Source organism: Garra rufa, chromosome 15 (assembly GCF_049309525.1).
Source record: "Garra rufa chromosome 15, GarRuf1.0, whole genome shotgun sequence".
Lineage (NCBI taxonomy): Eukaryota > Metazoa > Chordata > Actinopteri > Cypriniformes > Cyprinidae > Garra > Garra rufa.
Genome location: NC_133375.1, coordinates 15066351 through 15087324, shown reverse-complemented (window position 1 = coordinate 15087324; position 20974 = coordinate 15066351). Strand labels below are relative to the sequence as shown.

The window sequence follows — 20974 nt, the reverse complement described above, 5'->3', positions numbered from 1 at the left end:
ATTAAGGGAGTTACCCAGTGCTGTCATTGCACAGCTCTTTTATCCATTCTGTTTTTTTTTTGTTTTTTTTTAACAAAGTAAAGGGCAAAAATAATGCATTCACTGTAATGTGATGTTTTGCACACACAACAAACAGCACAGATTTTCACTTTGGTGGCTAAAAATGTCATCAACACATCTCTTCTCACAGGCACTTTCCCCACTACATTTAAGCAGGCCCGAGTAACCCCACTGCTCAAAAAACCTACACTTAACACATCACTCATAGACAACTACAGACCTGTCTCTCTCTCCTTCCATTCATAGCAAAAACATTGGAACAAGCTGTTTTCAACCAGCTATCTCTATTTCTCTCACAGAACAATCTATTGGATGCTAACCAGTCAGGTTTCAGGAGTGGCCATTCAATTGAGACGGCACTACTGTCTGTCACTGAAGCCTTGCAGACTGCAAAAGCTGATTCCAAATCATCAGTACTCATCTTGCTGGACCTATCTGCAGCTTTTGACACGGAGAATCATCAGATCCTCCTATCCACCCTCTCATCGCTGGGCATCACAGGGACTTCACTTTGCTGGTTCAAATCCTACCTCTCTGGCAGGTCTTTCAGAGTGGCCTGGGGAGGGGAGGTATCCAAAACTCACCAACTGGTCACTGGGGTTCCTCAGGGATCAGTTCTTGGACCCCTCCTCTTATATATATACCACATATACCACATCTCTGGGCCCCATCATACAGGCACATGGCTTCTCCTACCATTGCTATGCTGATGACACACAGCTCTATCTTTCTTTCAAACCAGATGATCCATCAGTAGCTGCAAGGATCTCTGGCTGCCTGGCGGATATCTCTGCATGGATGAAGGAACACCATCTTCAGCTCAATCTAGCTAAAACTGAGCTCCTTGTCTTTCCCGCCACTCCAACTTTACAACATGACTTCTCCATCCAGTTAGGTTCATCAACAATTACCCCATCGACCTCAGCCAGAAATCTTGGTGTAATCTTTGATGACCAATTGACTTTTAAAGACCACATAGCTAAAACTGCTCGATCCTGCAGGTTTGCAATTGCACAACATCAGAAAGATCAGGTCCTTCCTAACAGAGCATGCTGCACAATAGGGCTGCAACAACTAATCGATAAAATCGATTATTATCGATAATGAAATTCGTCGACAACGATTCTCATTATCGATTAGTCGGGTCCGCCCACAGTGCACGTGCACTTCAGAGGATCACGTCAAATTACAGCACTGAATGACGCATTTCTATAGACACAATGCATCTAAGAAGAGTGGAGGAAACAGACTGAGATGCTGCAGGAGAGATACGTGGTCTGAGCTGCCCAAAACATGCCAATTCTTTATGTTAAACTATCTCTATTTTGAAGCTAATAGCGTAATGGCTTGCCCTGTGAGGCGCTTTGACAGATCCGTTTGTATCCTCAGTATGACAGTTTACGGTCATATCCTTATCTGTAAATGTCACAAATTCACACGAGCATTTCCATTTATGCCTAAAAGTCCATTCTGGCAGTCTAAATCTTTACTGAATGAGCGTCAAAGAGCCGGAACGCAGAACACAGACAGGGAGACAATTAATACTCAGTCAGCGCAAAAACATTCATGTCAGTCGTTGAATGTTAAATTTAGATTTAAATACAACATGTAGTGCGCATATTTATGGAGGGTAGGAACGGGCTGTGATGGTGGAAGATTTTTACCACCGCCGGTGGTGCAATGTTTTATATATAAATAAATAAGGCTCAAACATTATTCACAAACGTGCGTGTTTAGCAACTCTGTCGGTGAACAAGCAGCCTACAAAATGCTAAAATAAATCAACGAAATAATACATTTAAATAAGAAAGTAGCCTAAACAAGAGTTAACTGGCTATTAAAAAAACATTCGTTGCAAAAAACAACCTCGACAGCTGATCAGAATTACTGGCCCGAGTCCGACTGGAACCTGTCTTTCTCTTCCCCATTGCACAGCTGCTGTTTTTATTAACAAAGTAATTACATTTATTTTCATTTCTTTAGTTTATAAAGTTAATTTAGAAATATATTTGGAATACGTTTTATTTGTGAAATTCAGTGAGCAGATGCCAAAAATACTAGTTTATTAATAAATAATTTGAATATCTCCTTACTTTTCCCCGCCACATTCATGGTAATTACTTTAGCTGGGGCTTTGCGGCCAGTTTAAGCTTACTGCGTGAATTTGAACGCGCAACTCTGCTGAAGGCACTTGCGCTCGCTGCTGCTGGCGGGACACTAAACACCGCCAGGGCAGAATAAATAGCAGAAACACTGTAGGCCTATTTTATGCTTGTTAGTGTGTTTTTCTTCAGATATTTGTCTTTTCTCTTTATTACGACAGGTGAATTGTTGTAAATTGTTAAGCACTGTGTTTTCATAGCATTCAGAATGTGGAATAGTGTGATTTAAAAAAGAAATAAATAATTGAAAATTTTTAAGCCAACTAATCGATTAATCGAAAAATTAATCGGCCAACTAATCGATTATCAAAATAATCGTTAGTTGCAGCCCTACTGCACAACTCCTCGTCCAGGCCCTGGTCATTTCCAGGCTGGACTACTGCAATGCTCTTTTAGCCGGTATTCTAGCATGTTCAATCAGGCCTCTACAAATGATTCAGAATGCAGCAGCACGGCTCGTCTTCAATGAGCCTGTGATAGATGTGACCAGCAAAAGGAAAAAAAAAAAATCACAGAGGCAGCGGACTACTGCAAATGCTTAAGGATTTATTTTCTCCACGTACGATTACAAACTAAATCTTACTAACATTACTCAAAGAAAATGAATCAAAAATATAAAGAAAAAATTACAAATAACAAAACTTTACAATAAACTGGGCCACTGTATTTGCCTCTTAAAATACAGCGGTCTAAGAACCACAGGACCTGCTCTCACAAAGAACAACACATACCCACTACAGAGATAGCTAACAAGCTTATATATTGGTGACCAGCACCAATTAACAACATAAAGGGGAAACACATACACATAATGGCCATTAAACTACTAAACAAATGTGAAAACATCAAATATACACGAAAAAATAACACTTCAAATAACATATAACAATAATAATTTTACTTCCTAATTTTACTTCTTATGAGTACACATAAAATAAGAGAAACGGTCCTTGGAGTCCCCCCCAGCAGAAACTTGAATAGTTGTGGCCGAATCATTGGATGGAACTGTATATATACGTCCGAAGTTTCCGGCCGAAGTTTTGACGGTACACCAACTTGCGAGACTCGGGCATACCAAACAAACAAAAAAATGGTAAGATTAAATAAACTACTCATTAAAGAGTGTGCGCACTTAACTCCAAACGAAAGTTTAAATAAAGTTTATGAAACCAAAATAATGTTATTGTGTGTTCTTTACTATAACAAAATTTAATTAAATGCATAAACAAACCAACCTGTCTGAGCCTCTGCACACATCCATCACAGAGCCCAAAAAGGCCCATGTCACACCTCTCTTCATATCCCTGCACTGGCTACCGGTTAAGGCTCGCATCAAATTCAAGACACTGATGCTGGCATATAGGACAGCCACCGGATCATCACCTGCCTACCTCCATTCACTACTACACATCTACACTCCCTCCAGAAGACTGAGATCCTCTAGTGAAAGACGCCTTATTGTACCACCACAGAGAGGTATTAAATCACTCTACAAAACATTCTCCTTCAACGTCCCTGCCTGGTGGAATAATCTTCCCACCCCTATCCGGAATGCAGACTCCTTAACTGTCTTCAAGCGACTGCTGAAAACCCACCTTTATCGACACTATTTGACTCAATAAAAAAAAAAAAAAAAACGTTCTCCTCTCTTTCTTGATCTTCCCTTTTCTAGCCTGTACTCATCTAACAACGCCTGATATATGGTATTTTTGAGCACTTCCTATGTTGATCTGCCTCCTTAGGATGAATCACTTGTATTCCCAATTGTAAGTCGCTTTGGATAAAAGCGTCTGCTAAATGAATAAATGTAAATGTAAGTGTAAATGTAAAAAAATCTCATAGACATTAAAGGAAAGACCTGATGAAGTTGAACCTTTTCAAACTTTTTCAAAACTTTTTCTTATCACAGGCCCCATGTACACTTAGCACATGTCTGTGATATTGGCACAGATTCTGTGTAATAAACAATTCTTTGTGACTGTATAGAGTTCTTAAGTTGGAAAAGATATTTAGTTCCCAGGACATCTACAAGATGGATTAAAATGCTGATGCTGTAAAAAGAGTGCAGACATAAGCACAATACAGTATGACTGAAAAAATTTTTTTTTTAACAAAACATATTTTTTCTGTTACACTTAAAAATATATTTTGTGCCTATTTTTGTTTCTTATGAGAGCCAATGGTTCCTTAATGATAATTATTAAAGGTCCCATATTGTACACATTTCTGGAGGTTTATTTTAGTTGCTGATGTCCTTAAAAATATATATCTGCGGTATAAGTGCCAAAAACCATCTCAATATATTTTACAGCTCCTTTTTTAGGAGCTCTGTCAAGAACAGGTCGATTTTGGCCCATCTGATTAATATTCATGAGCCTCTCTTCTGATTGGCCTGTTGTTTTCTGAGTGACGCACATCCAAGCCAATCACAAGTAACTATGGTCATGTATGCTGTAGCCTAGCCCAGAGCCTAGCCTGCTGTGGCTTGGTGATACTCAACAGGATATTTCAGAATGATCATTAATGTTTTTTAGTGATGGGAAGTTCGGTTCTTTTCCGCGAACCGGTTCTTTCGGACAGTTCGTTTCAAAGAACCGGTTCAACAAAACGGTTCACCAGTTCTTTTACGCTATGACGTAATGACGTCATTAACGTAATTACTATCGTCCCGCACCCATATACAGTTACATGCAGTGATCATATGAGTAAGTTTTACAAGTCTTGATTTAATAAATTATAAGATAAATTAATTCTAATCAGAAACACGATCAGCTTACTGAACATGCACAATCCATAAAGACTTATTTGTTATAAACATACGTTTCACCAGATCCCCTCATTCAAGTCCTCAGTTAACTGCTCATAGCATTAGCACAGAGACAGTGGTAAAAAAAGAACTAGTTCGGTTCAGATGGAGTCAGTCATAGCAGGAGCTTGTTTGTTTGGCAGCTGCACGAGAATCACGCATGCGCACAGTATCAGCTCATCGATTCTCGAATCGGATGCGTCCGAAAGAAACCGGTTCTCGTTCAGTGTACTGGTGATCCGAAAGAAAGCGATTCTCGTTCAGTGTACTGGTGATCCGACAACCGCTGCAACCGATTCATGACTCGAGAACGACAACCGCTCTGGCAGCTGCTCTGCTCATGCGCATCATCAGCTCTCTTTTCACAGCCGTTCAAAAACTGTTTGAGTAACTGAATAACTCGGGAAATTGATTTATTTTGAATTAGAGGGAGTGTCGGGCACGTTAAAAAGTAAAAACCTTTAAGTAATTTGTGGATTAGTGCTTACTAGAGACGCGAACCGTTTCAAACGATTCAGTTCGATTTGGTGAACTGGTTCAACCGGTTCACTAAGAAGATCCGGTTAAATAGAACGATTTGTTCGCGAACCGGACATCACTAATGTTTTTTTCTTTTTCAAACACTGAATGCAGTAAGCTACGTAACTGTTGTTTTAGTAAAGCCCCTTTCACAATGCGCGCTGATTCCGGAAAATTACGGGAAAGAGCGCTGTGTGAACAAAAGCCAGAACCAAATGCCATTAAGGCAGTGTTGTAGTGATGATGCACTTTACCCTGCGATTCTTCACGACGGAAAAAATACGTGCAAGTGGAATGAAGCAGCGATCAGGCAGTCCCTCACTATCAGCGCTGAAAATCAGGTTAGTTTCAGTTTAGTGAAGCGTACGCGTCGCATTACATCTGCGACTGCAAAAAATTGTGGAAAAAAATATTAAGTGATCAGTTAATGTTTGCAAATTTTTCAAAACATGAGAAGGTTTTATTACCTAAAACTACACTAGCAACCACAATACCTTTGCATCATGGCAGCGATTTATGCATGGACAAAGACATCATAAATAAAAATAATGATTGGCAATGAGCCACTAGATGTAAAAAAGGGCAGATCTGAAATATATCCTTACTCTGATTATGAGACTTCCTACCTGATCAGCTACTTGTACAGTCAGGGGAACCTCCAGAACTCCTGTGTCCTTATTGAAGAAGTTTTTGGCATCTGCATACAAGCTCTGTCTATAAAGAGAAGGCATTTAAAAATAAATAAATAAATAAATCTCCACAAGGTCTTGAACATTCAGTATTTATTAAACTAAATAATATTCTAAATGCATATACTTCTGCATCATGGATGAGCAACATCTATTTTTTCTTTAATACGTTAAAATGCATTTCACACACAGTGACATGAAAACACCTTTTTATCAGGGGCGTGTTTTGTGTTTTGGGGGCCCTTAGCAAGTGGTCCCGGGTAGGCCCCCTAGGTGGATTTTGCAAATGTTTCTGTGGTAGGGATGAGTATTGTTTACATTTTATAACTACTGATACAATACTGCTTATTGATGCCATTATACTACTTTCCATAAGTTGGTGCAAAAATAAATAATGTAAAAAGATGTTGAACATTTTAAGTTATTTTATTCCTGCAGTTTACAAATTCCTCTAAACAAACAGAAAATGGCACATAAAGCACCTTTTAAAAATAAAAATGCTCTCCAAAGAGAGAGAGGTTTCCTTAGCATACCACAACATGTTTGAACATCATATGCATAGGAGCACAACACAATGGAACAGAGAATTATAGCGTCCCTAGCTATTTTTATGTAATGAAATTAACATACTGACTTCCACAGGAAGGAGGCGTGATTGTGATTACTCCAAAGTGTCCCTCTTTTAAGGACATTTTCATCTCTGATTTAATCTACATGATAAAAAGGCTTATAGTTAAAATCTAGAATTATTTATACTGATACACCCATCAGGATTTCTACAGACATTCATTCAGGACCTGAATTTCATTTTTGAAATTGGGGTGAATTCCCCCTTTTAGGTGACTCTTGTTGGAGGGAGGATTTTTTTTTAAGTGGATGAGTTTTTTTTTTTTTTTTTCAATATGTAATTAAATGTTTAATCATGCTGTGTACTTTTGTTTTCACAATAGGCCAATTATGAGCACATCGTCTCTTGAGAGCGCAGAAGTGCTGAATGGTTTAAATACTGGCCAAACTTGAAAAGAAAGGCAAATTATAAACTTTAGTGACGATGCATGTAAACTGTGACAGTTCCTGTTTCAACCGTGCAGTGTGCAGCTTGCTTATAGTGCAGACGCGATGTGGTCATTTAAAGCCATTTGCGCATTTTGAGAGGGAAAGCTTGCGGAGATTCACTCGTGCTGTTTGTAAAATAACACCTGACAAAGTTTTCTAATTATTTTGTAAGTTATTTAATAAAGAAATATGAATTGCACCTCACCTTAAAATTATTTTACCTGCACCGGACAGAGATTGAGACGGTGCCGCTGCACATGCCAAACCTCTCACGGCAGGCGCTTTCGGTTATGAGAACAGCTTCTAAATCGCAATTAACAAATAAGTATACGGAGATAAAACAACGCAGGTATCGATAACAGTATTGCATGTCCTAAAGCTTATCAGTAGTCCGGTATTAAACCAATTACAAAAATGTCCGGTTATCGATTTCCATTGGAAGAAATCGCGTTCCGTGGGGGCCCCCTGGATCACGGGGCCCCACGCATTTGCGTGGGTTGCGTGGTGCCTAAACACGCTACTGCTTTTTATGAGTATATTTATGCACTAAAGTGAGCAGATTAAATAGTTTGTTGTCAGAGAGTTGAAATCTTTACAAAACAGAACAAAAATATTAATAATGCATGCATCTTGGAATTCCTGTATGGAGCAATAGGAGGGTAAATAAACAATGTTCATTTTTGGCTGAGCTGCTCCTATAAATGATTTTTCAGTCATAGACTTTCAGGAACTGCTTCTTCTAAATTAATGGAATCAGTCAGAGTGGCGCTCTTTGAATTGGCTTGGCACGGCATTATGGAACAGCTTTGCGGGACGCCACACAGCCCATCTGTCGATGGAACAAACACTCCTAACAGGAATCTGATTGGATCTTGCTTGTGAACACATCCTGACACATCCTCTGCTCTAAAAAGCTATTTTTAGCTGATTTAAGCTGAACTAAAAACACACTGCTACACACAGTGGTGAACAAATCAAGTACTTGAGTAAAAATATGCATACCCTAACATAACTCTAGTAAAACTATACTCCAAGTACCGCTTTGCAATTTTTACTTCAGTAGAAGAGCAAAAGTACTTGATTTTTAAATAAATGTACATATTAAAAGTAAACACTACTGATTGATTTTTTATTTTGCACTCTGACTGCCAGAGTGGAGAAAGGTTTGTTAGACAGACACAAATAAGTGTCCAGCACAATCAGATAAGGCTGCTAGGACAACTGCCAGACACCTATTACAGGGAGGATGAAGAAACCATCTTTAAACGCATTGTAAAGATTTAGGCCAGTTTTTTTATTTTTTTTTATTTTTTTTCTCTTTTTCCATCATGTTTGGATTCTAAGCATTCAGAATGTTGCCAAATGTATTCTGGTAGTGGGTCACACAGTGTGTGCCACCTCTGATGTCAACAGCCAGTCACAGCAGTGAAATGGAAAAATGCCAAAGTGCAATCTCCTCGTCATAGGAAAGTGATAAATGTAACCATTCAATAGCCACTCCTACTTCTGAGTCAATAGCCTATGAGAAAAGAGACATTAGCATACAATTGAGCATTCGTGAAACAACAAATGTCTCCATGCCAGGGAGGCAAAAGCAGAGCAACCAATTTGGGACTGGGAAAGAGAGTCAGTCGACAATACAGATGCAAATTACTTTTCAGAAACCTTGGTCTTATGACCCTTGTGACTGATTTTTGTGGTCCAGGGTCACTAATATAAATAGTTCTGAATAGTCTCATAAAAATGTATCACTGGTCCTAGGAACCCTCTTCATTCTGTATAAGCTACATACACACACATTTATCTCTATTAGACATGCTAACTTAGGAACATAAGTGAGAGCTTTGTAGTGATCTTTCAGTAGATCGACATAATCAGCAGCACTGACAGAACACATGGACAAAGAGAGAATGAGAAAGACAGAAAGAGCATATGCCTTCTGAAATCAAATTTCCACATTAAGAGAACAAGAAACATAAAATAACTCATTTACATGGACGCTTGGGAAACGGTGTGAGTCGGTGTTGTGTGTCTCTCAGCGGGGGAGTCTTAACAGCTGCAGCGACTTAATGTAGCATGCACTAACTTCTAATACTTCTACAGGCTTTATTCATTTGAGTTCATTTGCACATATATTTTAAAGGGGTCATCGAATGCCCATTTTCCACAAGTTGTCATGATTCTTTAGGGTCTTAATGAGAAGTCTATAACATACTTTGGTTAATATTTCTCAATGGTAGTGTAAAAAACACTCTTTTTACCTTGTCAAATTCAGCCCTTTTTAGAGTATGGCATTCTGTTGCATGTTCCTTTGAATGCTAATGAGCTCTGCTCACCCCGCCCCTCTCTGCCGTGGGGTGAGAAGCCCTAATGTTTACGTTAGCCGCATTTAGCCGCGAAACTTGCTAACTAGCACATTATTAAGAAAAGCCATTTGCAAAGACGCATAAAAACCCGTATACTCACTTCTGCTGTGGGTGAAGCTGCATCACGAATGATTCACACGAACACAGATGCATATGTAGATCGGGATCAGCGCATTCTCCTCAAAAATTAAAGTAACGTTAATCCTCTGCTCTTCAGCGGCTCAGATGTCAGGAGTAAATGACGACTGCTATGTTCATTATTACATCCAACAACAGAACACCTCAATCGCTCAATCTGAGACATTCTTGTCTTCCTCTGCACCTGAGTCACACAATGGCGATCGGAGTCGGACTGTTTCAGCTCGATGTGGGCGGGTCTAAGGTAAGGTGCTAATGTCAATCAACTATCGTGGGAGCGACAACACACAGACAAGAAGCTGAGTATGACCTGATTTGAAAAAGAAGATATTACTTTTAAAGATAAAAAAATACCACTGGGTGGATTTTTATCATTGTAGGGTGGTTGTGTACACATACTGCCAACATTTATGTACAAACAACATGTAAAAGTGAGTTTTGCATCCGATGACCCCTTTAAAAAAATATTGCTTATTTTAAGTTTATGTAAACCAATGTATTAACTAATGTTAACAAAGGAGATCTTATAGTAAGACCCTCACCAGTGATGGGAATAACGGCGTTATAAATAAACAGCGTTACTAACGGCGTTACTTTTTGCAGTAACGAGTAATCAAACAAATGACAGTTTCCTCCGTTACAACGCTGTTACCTTTACTAACAATAAAATGTGGCGTTACTATAATTGAGCTCAGTTTTCATCCGAGCAGGCTCTCTCAGCCACAGGACCTGCAAAGCTGCGCATTGCGTTGCGTTCTTTCTCTGAGGTAAATTCTGGATTATTTCTCTTAGCCACAGCAACATTTTAATATAGTGTAGATTAGTGCACAATGTTGTATTAATTTAACAAATTTAATATTGGGGGCATCCAAGTTTTTTGACAATTAAAAAAAAAAAAGACAAGTTACTTTCCCTGGTAATTAGTTACTTTTATAATGATGTAATTCAGTTACTAACTCAGATAATATTTGTGAGTAACTAGTAACTAAAACGAATTACTTTTTTTATGTAAGCTTGCACTTTAAACACTGGTCCTCACTACATTTTGTTTAAATTTTATGCTTAAATCAAGAAAATATAGTATCAATATACGTTGCTGCAGTACTTTATTCTGATTGGTTAATCTTCTGTCAAAATAAAACAAAACACTGTTGCCCATGGCAACACACCAGTCACGGTGCGTACAGAAACGCGACGAAGGAGTAAACTTAAAAGTCTTTAATAAATCCTATGACAAGGTAAAAACTGACAGGGAGACTGGAACACAGGAGGAAACGTGGAATGTGACATAAGGTAACGCTGGTGTAACAATGTTGTCAGACAAAGAAACTGAGGAAACAAACAACTTATAAATGGTAGCTATAGTTAACTAGGACAGGTGGAGGGAATAACGATAACAAGCAGGAAGAACCAAATATGGGCAAGGGGTAAACCAAACAACGGGGGGAGACCAAGTGAGAAACCAAAACACACAGACCAAAAGGGGGAAAACACAAGGAAAACCTAACACCAATACTATTTTCATATCTCTTGTACCACTCGCACCATTTCTGATTATGTGACTTTACATTTGCAAATGACTGTAATAAAAATGACCTCAGAAGACAGTATTAATTTTATTATAAAGTGAACATAACATCCTACTTAGATGGATGTATTAAATTGCGTGTTTGTATTTTTACTAGGCTGATGCTAGACAAATGTCAAACTTAAATCAGTCTCATGAAATAAATGGAATAATAGATCATCCAGACATTATCTGGTTTTTGATTGTGACTGGTTGAGCAATGCACAAAGGCGTTGTAAATTACTCTAGAAACACACACCTGTGACCTCATTACATCAGTATTACTGCGGTACTGCATCTGTGTGTTGCTTGGCAATCAGTTTTACTGCGGCAAAAAAATGCATCAAAATGTCAGATTTTGCTGTAAATGGGTGGGCTAAGCATATACTTTATAAAAGCTATAAGCCCCATTTTATAAAAGCACTGGGGCTTTATTAGAACCACAGCTTCTTGGGCCTTTCTCCTTTAATCAGCCTCTTCAGGGAGATACAAGATCCCAATCAAACTGTCATCATTTTTTATAATTATTTGACCACAGGATGCTGTCGATCAATCACAATCAAGTATTACAGAGAGCTGTGCAACAATAGCCCATAATAACGGCCCACAAAAGACTCCAGTGAGAATGAGCTATGTGAACAGTATTACGTAAGCAGGAGTCAAGACAGATCTGTGGGTTTTGGATCACAGGAGAGAGAGAGAAAAAGAGAGATGAGTGAAAGAGTACCGACTCTGTTAATGCTGTTCTAATCTGCGTTTTAAAGCTTCCTAAAGCAGATTAATGCAATTTCACTTCCTCCGCTGCAGCACGTCAGGCCCACGAAATGTTCTATTAACTTTTTATCATGTAATGCTGCTTCATCTGACCTCAAATCAGTGTAGATATCAATATGCTGTTCTGTAAAATGAAAAATGTGGGCGAGGAAAAGGGCACCACACACACGCTTCTCAGCCTCGCTCTCAGGAGCCTACAGCGCTGCAGCACACCGCGTTACAGTTCAGGTTTAAAAATATCTCAGCAGCCTCATTCAAATTCAGCTCAAGCAAAATATCCACATGCTTCTTTTGGGAGATTTTATTGATGTTTCAAGGTATTTATGTTGTGAGATGTTATATTTTTGAAAGAAGGGAACAGTTTATTTTTCACAACTGGTATGTTTTAGGTTATTTTTTGTTTGTTTGTTTTTCTGAGTAAATCCCTAAATCCATCCTTAAGCCATCCTAGTAGTGTTTGCAACACACATCATTTCATGATTTATGAAGCAAGTAGTGGTAATGAGCAAACAGTGTTGGAGGTATTATGTCACAAATAACAGGCATTACATAATGAGTAAGGGTGTCTAATTAACATGTTAATTGCAGTGATTTATGAAAAAAAAAATGGTGTGTTAAAATAGGGAATTGACTGCATACTGCCCCAGCACAGACCTGTACGTCATCTTACACTGCATGCGATTGCTTACCGATAAACATGATGCAGGATGACTACTGATTGTGTGATGTAGCCTCTTAGAATGCAGTTTTATGCCCCTAAAATTCTAAATGTGAGGGCAAAAATGGCCCTGTATGGGATTTTGGGTAACTTTCTATGAAGCTTGTATTTATAATACATTATAAGGGTAATCTTAAGGCACTATAATGAATGCATAAGGCATTATAAAAAAAAAAAAAAAAACGTTTAATATGTATGATCTCATGAGTATTCATAAGAACAGTTTTAATGCATTAAAATTCCTCCTCATAGTTTTATTCTAAGTCTCATATATTGTCATGTTACTCATGTCACTTTACTTAAAGCATACAAAGAGCACTTATAAATAATAATAATAATATTTCTCAAAGAGCCATTAGATCAGGTATCAGATCAGATGAATGTAATGACACACTTTTATTATCAGTTTGATTATTTTGATGGTACCCTTTAGACAGCTTTTGATAGTAACTCTGCAACTGGATGTCAGTTAGCAGCAATTATTATTAGTAGGATGCTAAATATATGCTGTATTTCGATGGTTCTCCACAAGACAAACTGATTATAAGTAACTTAGCAAGAATGTGAACCTTCTACCTAGCCTAACCTTAACCTAAGTCTACTAATACTCTAAGGAGTGTTAGTTGACATGTAGTTGGAAAGTTGCTTATAGTCAATAGACTAAGGGGACCATCAAAATAAAACATAATCCCCCGGTTTCACAGACAAGGCTTAAGCCTAGTCCTAGACTAAAATGTAAGTCTGAGCTGTTTCAACTGAAATAAAATTGCACTGATTGATTTTAAAATATATCAGTGCCTTTGTTTTGTCTTAAGATGCACACCAGTAATGTTTTTTTTTCTAAGCATGTTTAAAAAAATTACTTAAATGTCCTAATTGAACTATGGCCTAATCCTGGCTTAGTCTAAGCCCTGTCTGTGAAACCGGGCCAATATAATGTAAAAAACAAACGTAATATGATATAGTGCATTATAAATGAAGTAGATTTAATATGTCATCCATTGTGTGTTATAAATAATCATCTTAAAAGTTATAACCTCAAATACCGAAGTATTATAATGTATTATAATTGTTGTTATGAGTATTCATAAGATGATATAACATATTATAAGGTTTTTATAATGCATTATACATTTATTATAATGGCTTAGAAATACCATTATAATTATTATAAATAAGGGCTTCATAGAAAGTGTTACCATTCTGTCTAGGATGTTTGTCATATGATACAGTTTAGCAATATCACACAAGCAGGAGTACAGTTTTTCCCCGAATATCTGCACGATTGCATCTCAATTGTATATAATAGTTCAATGTTGTTTTTTAGACCCAATATTCTCAGCAGAGTCTGTTTTTGCTCAATTTCATCAATGAAAATAGTTTTAAACAAAGCCACAGCAAAACTGTTTTAGAGAAACACGGTGGTTATTATATTATTGAGGATTACCTGGGCAGAAATTTCATCTGAGCACTGAAGCTGGATTTGGCCTGGATAAATCCTGTTTTAGGTAAGATGGACATGTGGTTTCTCATCTCTTTACACACCTTGAATGTCAATCTGAGAGTTGTGCTGGCCCTAAAAAGGAAGGGAAAAAAACCCCACATTGTCGATCAGTCAGAAAAACAGACTGAAAGTGGAGACATAAACAGAGAGCACCATTATATTCCTATTTTTAAAAAAAGACACTGGACTGTATAAATGTGATATCAGTGGTGTTTGTGTAATCTCTACCAAACATTTTCTACCTGCAAAAAAGAACACATGCTTCACAAATCAAAATTGGACTGTATAAAAATAAAAATATAAAGTATAAGAAGCAGCTGAGATCTGTTTATAGCACTCATTCAAGTCCACATCGGTAGGACTGTTAAATATGCAGTACTATTTACCAACTATTTATATGGATCTAGAATAGGTGACCCATTTTACTCAATGTTGGGCACTGCCTGCAGCAACAAGCTTCGAGAACAGCAGATATAATGGATGTTCATCCTGGGAATTCTTTAAGTAAGTCAGACTATGCACAGCTACACTGAGAGTTTCAGATCACACTACTCATGCTTGCAAGTTTAGTAAAGCAGCTTTAGAGCAATTGATCAAATAAATATTTAAATTGCCCTATAATAATGGTTTGTTATATGCATCCTAAATTTATCATAAATCCATTGTACTTACTTTAGGCTTATTAAAAAGCACTCTTATCAATGAGTAACAGAACATATGGTGTCATACTATAGGTCAGAAATAGAGTGCAACAATAGGAAATAGACCTGGTTTTCCATTTTTTAGGTTATTGCTGATATCATAGTAAGCCATTTCAAAGTCACATTTGGAAAATTCCATGCAAATGTCAACCTTACAATGAAAAAAATAAAGTTTATACCAAAGGTTTTTACTATACACATAGCACGGATGTCAATATTTGGTGGTTCAAATACCTATGTGAGGTCTCTCTTAAAGTTTTTAAAGCATTTTTTTTTTTTTTTAGCGCATGATTTTCAATAGTCTGGTTTGTGCTATTTTCGGGCTTGTCACATCCATAACAGTACATATTCCCTTTATTTATATACACATCAAAAAATAAATAAGTAACAATTATATGTTCTGTGAAGCACCATCACCTCTATATTTATTGGGTATTATTGTGTCTGGTTTGAGCATTTTAATTCGCAGAAATCCTACAAAGTATGTAGTCTCTAAAAAACTTTTTTTTTTTTTTGTCACATCCATAATGCATGATTATTTCCTTTTTTTTTTACATAAAAAACTTGTGCATAGACTAATATTTTTCTGATTTTTAGACTCTATCATCAAGGGTTTATTAAAATATAAACAGATGGTTCGGTATATTGGAAACATACATTTTCTAAGCATATGTCACATCCATAATGCTGGATTTGCCCATTTCCAGTATTTTTAGAACAGCACTTTTCCAGCCTAATACAAACTTTATACATATGCAATTGGTTCTTTATTTAGAATCACTATTTCCCCCCTGCTTATTAAAAGTGTTAGGTTTAATAAAAAGTGCATTCCCTGGGAACCATACCAATTTCTTAGTTACTTCCTGACTGCCAGGCTGTACCACTTCTATCAGCAGTGTGTAAATAGAGTACACACAAACTCTAGGTGATTTCCGTACTGCTCAACCTGCGTGAACTGACGATAAATAATGCATAAATGGTACATAAATGCAGATACAATTACTTTACAGACATTATGTCTGAAAAATAAATGACTGAATGAAAGGCAGCACAGGTCATGGTTTTAGGTGTTTGCAGTTGGGCACCTTCAGTAAATGGCTGCTCTGTGACTTCACCTCATTTGTAAGTCGCTTTGGATAAAAGCATCTGCTAAATGACTAAATGTAATGTAAATGTAAATGGTGCAATTCACCTGCTTTGAACTTTGATGCTGTCCTGATAAAGGCGATCATACATGCAGATTTTCAGGTCAATATTTGGCTCAGTCACCCATACAGGTGCGCTCTCTGCTACCCCACAAACTGAAACCACAATCTATGCATTCAAGAAAACAAGGAGAAATTATTAGAAAAGCTATTCTATTGAGCTGTTAAATCAAATATAAAACACTGTTTATAATCATGTAAAAACTGTACCGGTTCACAACTAGGTTGAGAAAATGTGATTTGGAAATCCAGCTTTGCCTCCCCTGGAATAGTTGGTGTGAAGATGATGGGTAGTTTGACACTCATAAATGGGCCAACATCACCTCCATAAGCCTGCAGAGAGACAAAGTATTTTAATTCAACTCTCACTCTAATGTGAGATTCACTATGAATAATTTGCAGCTATTGATAGTGGTGTTTCATTGCACAGTATGAAAGGCCCATTCACCAAAAACAGTATTTGCTGTTGAAAGTACTTATCTGGGTATATGTCTAGTTATAGTGTTGTTCTCAATTATGATAAACTACTGCTGCCATGTTCAGTAGAAATTTCTGTTAAAGCTATATGTAGTTCAAAAATACTTCTCATGGTACTTTACCCTCTCTTTGTTATATTACTCATTTGTAAGTCACTTTGGATAAATCAATACATAAACAATTTTGAGGGCTTGTTACAGCGCACTGGGCTGTCCTTATTATACCCTGCTTTTAAATGCAATTAAAAGGTACATTTCACACTCATAATTCAGAAGCAGGGTTAACAACCCTTTTGAGGCTTAGCAACAGACAAAGTCCATTCAGGAAAAAAGATCAATATATAATATGAGAATGCGGAATGCTAGAGCTAGACTAAACATGGTGCATGCTGCATTTGTCCAGTCAATGACACTGCTCATACTGTACCTCCCCAATGCTAAATTCGGTTGGCTCAAAGCTGCTCTGCTCCACTGTAGTATCCACTGATCCTGGATCAGCCATCAAAACCTCATCAGGGCTGTGACTACTGACTGGAGACACACCTATCATTAAAGGCAAGGAGAATTTACAATTAAAAAGATGCAAAATGAATACTTTATGTATGTATGCATAAATATGTCAGTTAATATACAGTTACAGTGAGGAAAAAATTATTTCATCCCCTGCTGATTTTGTATGTTTGCCCACTGACAAATAAATGATCAGTCTATAATTTTAATGGTTAGTTTATTTGAACAGTGAGAGACAGAATAACACCACAATCCAGAAAAACGCTTTTTATCAAAGTTATAAATTGATTTACATTTAAATGAGTGAAATAAGTATTTGACCCCTTCTCAAAACATGACTTGGCAAAACCCTTGTTGGCGATCACAGAGGTCAGATGTTTCTTGTAGTTGGCCACCAGGTTTGCACACATCTGGGCGATACGGCCTAAAAATAAAATCCCTGGTTTTTTCACAAAAAAATCTGATTTACGATTTAAATCGATTAAATATATATGAGATGGGAGGAAAGTATATATTTTAATGCTTTTCTCTTGCAGTTATATCGTTAGGTGCTATATATAAATTGCTGACATCAGGGAAAGGCTATTAATATGTAGGGCATGGAAACGGCTTTGAATGGACGATCGCTTTTTACTTTCACTTTTGAAATTCGCAATTGTGTTTACTACAGAGGCAGTACTTACCACACATTTTACAAGATCAGAATCAGGTTCTTGCCAGTGGTGCTCAGCATATGCAAAGCATTCGCCATTGTCTACAGTCATCTCTCTTACTCTGTTTATGTGGTAAGTGAAATTGTATGTACTGTAATGTAACAGGCTAACTTGCTAGCAAGCAGCTAATCGTGTCCCTTTAGTGGGATTAAGGTCTGGACACTGGCTAGGACACTCCAGGGGTGTATCCGAAATCGCCCCCTATACCCTATTCACTATTCCCTACATTAGTCCACTAGTACAGTTCACTTGAAGGAGTGAATGAAAACGAGTGAGTGAATTCGGACACTAAGCGCACCGGAAGGACTGACGCTTTTGCATAGTATTGCTTACTGTTTAACAATCATTTAAAACGGACAGTTTGAGTAGTAAGATTAAAGGATTTATCTTGAACTATGTCAAGGAGTTTATGTATAAACCTTGGTTAAACAATTTAATAATCAATTTACAACGAATTTGAACCTGTGTTGTACACTGCATTACGCAGTGGACGAGCGCGTTGTAAAATGAACAGATGGATGATTCAGCTGGGGGCGCCATCGTCTGGTGAGACGTGGGAATTCAGTCGGCGCGTGACTCTCACAGTGCATTATGGGTTATCTCTAGCTGTTGAGCGTACATCGGTTGTACACTTGTTTTTGCGGTGCATTGTGGGATTGAATGAGTGCACTCGAGAACGTCCACTATGGTTTCGAACACCACTTAAAATGGCTGTCCCCTCAAATAGTGCCCTATTTGAGGGTATAGGGGGCGATTTCGGATACAGCCCAGGTCCTTAATGTGCTTCTTCTTGAGCCACTCCTTTGTTGCCTTGGCCGTGTGTTTTGGGTCACTGTCATGCTGGAATACCCATCCACGACCCATTTTCAATGCCCTGACTGGCACTGCAGGATTTCAGTCCTTCACGGCGTAGTGTGTTACCAATTGTTTTCTTGGTGACTACAGTCCCATCTGCCTTGAGATCATTGACAAGATCCTCCCGTGTAGTTCTGGGCCGATTCCTCACCGTTCTTATGATTATTGAAACTCCACGAGGTGGGATTTTGCATGGAGCCCCAGACTGAGGGAGATTGACAGTTATTTTGTGTTTCTTCCATTTACTAATACTCGCAACTGTTGTCACCTTCTCACCAAGCTGCTTGGCGATGGTCTTGTAGCCCATTCCAGCCTTGTGTAGGTCTACAATCTAGTGCCTGACATCCTTGGACAGCTCTTTGGTCTTGGTCATGGTGGAGAGTTTGGAATATGATTGATTGATTGCTTCAGTGGACAGGTGTCTTTTATACAGGTAACAAGCTGAGATTAGGAGCACTCCCTTTAAGAGAGTGCTCCTAATCTCAGTTTGTTACCTGTATAAAAGACATCTGGGAGCCAGAAATCTTGCAATGCAAATCAATTTAAAACATGTGTTTTTCTGGATTTTTGTTGTTGTTGTTGTTGTTGTTATTCTGTCTCTCACTGTTCAAATAAACCTACCATTAAAAAACATAATTGTCTTCTCTGTGACGAAGATGTCTAATTATGCTGACTATGTTTTTGATGCCAAATGCACAAGGGGTTAAGCCATTGCTCAAAGTGCCTAGTAAGAACACAGGCCTATTACAAATTGTACAGTCATGTTAACATGGGCTTTATAGGAGAAAAGCATTGTGTTACCTGGTTTAAGGTCAATGTGAGGAACATGTCCTGTGTTCTCTGTGTCTGATGGAATTTCTGCTGTGTTCTCTGCATTCACACTGGGCACCTCAGCACTGGCAGTTTCACCAGAAACCTAGGCAGAGAGATTGACTATAAAAATATAATCTTAAAAGTTTAAAGACTACTCTTTGCACAACTGTTAATCAATGTTATTATGTACTACTGCTTGTCTTGGTAATTAGGACTGTCATCAGTATAACTGAATAACATGCATTACTGTAAACTGTAGCTAATGGGTGAACATCACAAAACCTGTCAAGAACTGTCCAATGGGTTGCCAGCTACCTGTGGTAGTAGGGATGTTGGTTTTCTTGGCTAAAACGAGTCTGTTGTCCAATAACGAAATGCTGTGCACATGCTTTTTTTTTTTACAGCTGAATACAAGAATCAGCTCTGAAGTCAAATATTTAATACCTGAACGTAGAATGCATTGTTTAAGAGTATCACTCTTAATGACAAGTGTATGCATTGCTAGACAGGGGGCTTCAGTACCCCTATATTTCATCTTAACACGCTTAAACTTTGTAATTGTGTGATTCCACCCCCTTTAGCATATTTGGGGATTAGAAAGCTGGCACCTCTATCTGAACATATTGTGAGAATCACCTGTTTAGAAAAATGAACATAACCAAATAACAGGACTATCTCCCTGCCTTAGTTCATTTATGACCACAGTGGCCGATAAACAAGACACTACTGGAGGAAACAGTCTATAGACATATCAGTTTTGTTCACCGGTGTGTTTGCGAAGGTTTGCTGAAGGGGGCCGGTGGTGATGGGGGTCAGCATGTAACGAGTGCCTACGGCTCCTCTGTTGGTCAAGGTGATTATTCTTGAAACTTTCTGTCCGACCACGTGAGTACCAAAATCCACAAGGCATTGATCAACAACCATCTGGGAAAAAGTTTACAAATGTGATTTTCCAAAAAAAACATTAACAACCCATCAAAAGCTCTGAAATTTTGTGTGAAATCTGTAATAGATAATGTGAACTCTTACCTCACATTTTTTCTTGGCACACTTAACAGAAACAGAAAAAGGGCCAGTAGCTGACTGAAACTGAATCACTCCACCCAAATCCATGTCGAGCTAAAACAAATATTGAATATTAATTATTGGAGAGCATTCCGCAATCTGGAAATTACATTTCAAAGTAAAAGAAACCAATTGATATTAAAAGAAAAGTGTGTTTAGTTTATCATGGGTGGCTTTTAAATTTGTACTACAGCTTAACTTGATCAGATCTCATTTCGTTTCGTTTTGTTAAGTGACAGTGACGTGTGGGATGAATAATTATGAAGTGAATTTTTAT

General features: G+C 37.8%; 1 protein-coding gene across 1 annotated transcript in view; it reads right to left on the bottom strand.

Annotated features, from left to right (window-relative positions):
* The window catches only part of cfap74 (cilia and flagella associated protein 74), a 90728-nt gene that overhangs the window by 44946 nt on the left and 24808 nt on the right, over window positions 1-20974 (bottom strand). Inside the window, exons 13-20 of the mRNA XM_073819808.1 lie at window positions 20662-20751; window positions 20398-20556; window positions 19665-19735; window positions 17169-17280; window positions 16476-16598; window positions 16253-16374; window positions 14303-14431; window positions 6174-6261 (exon numbers count right to left, since the gene is read on the bottom strand). Coding sequence (XP_073675909.1) covers window positions 6174-6261; window positions 14303-14431; window positions 16253-16374; window positions 16476-16598; window positions 17169-17280; window positions 19665-19735; window positions 20398-20556; window positions 20662-20751 — 894 coding nt within the window. The remainder of the gene's footprint in view (window positions 1-6173; window positions 6262-14302; window positions 14432-16252; window positions 16375-16475; window positions 16599-17168; window positions 17281-19664; window positions 19736-20397; window positions 20557-20661; window positions 20752-20974) is intronic.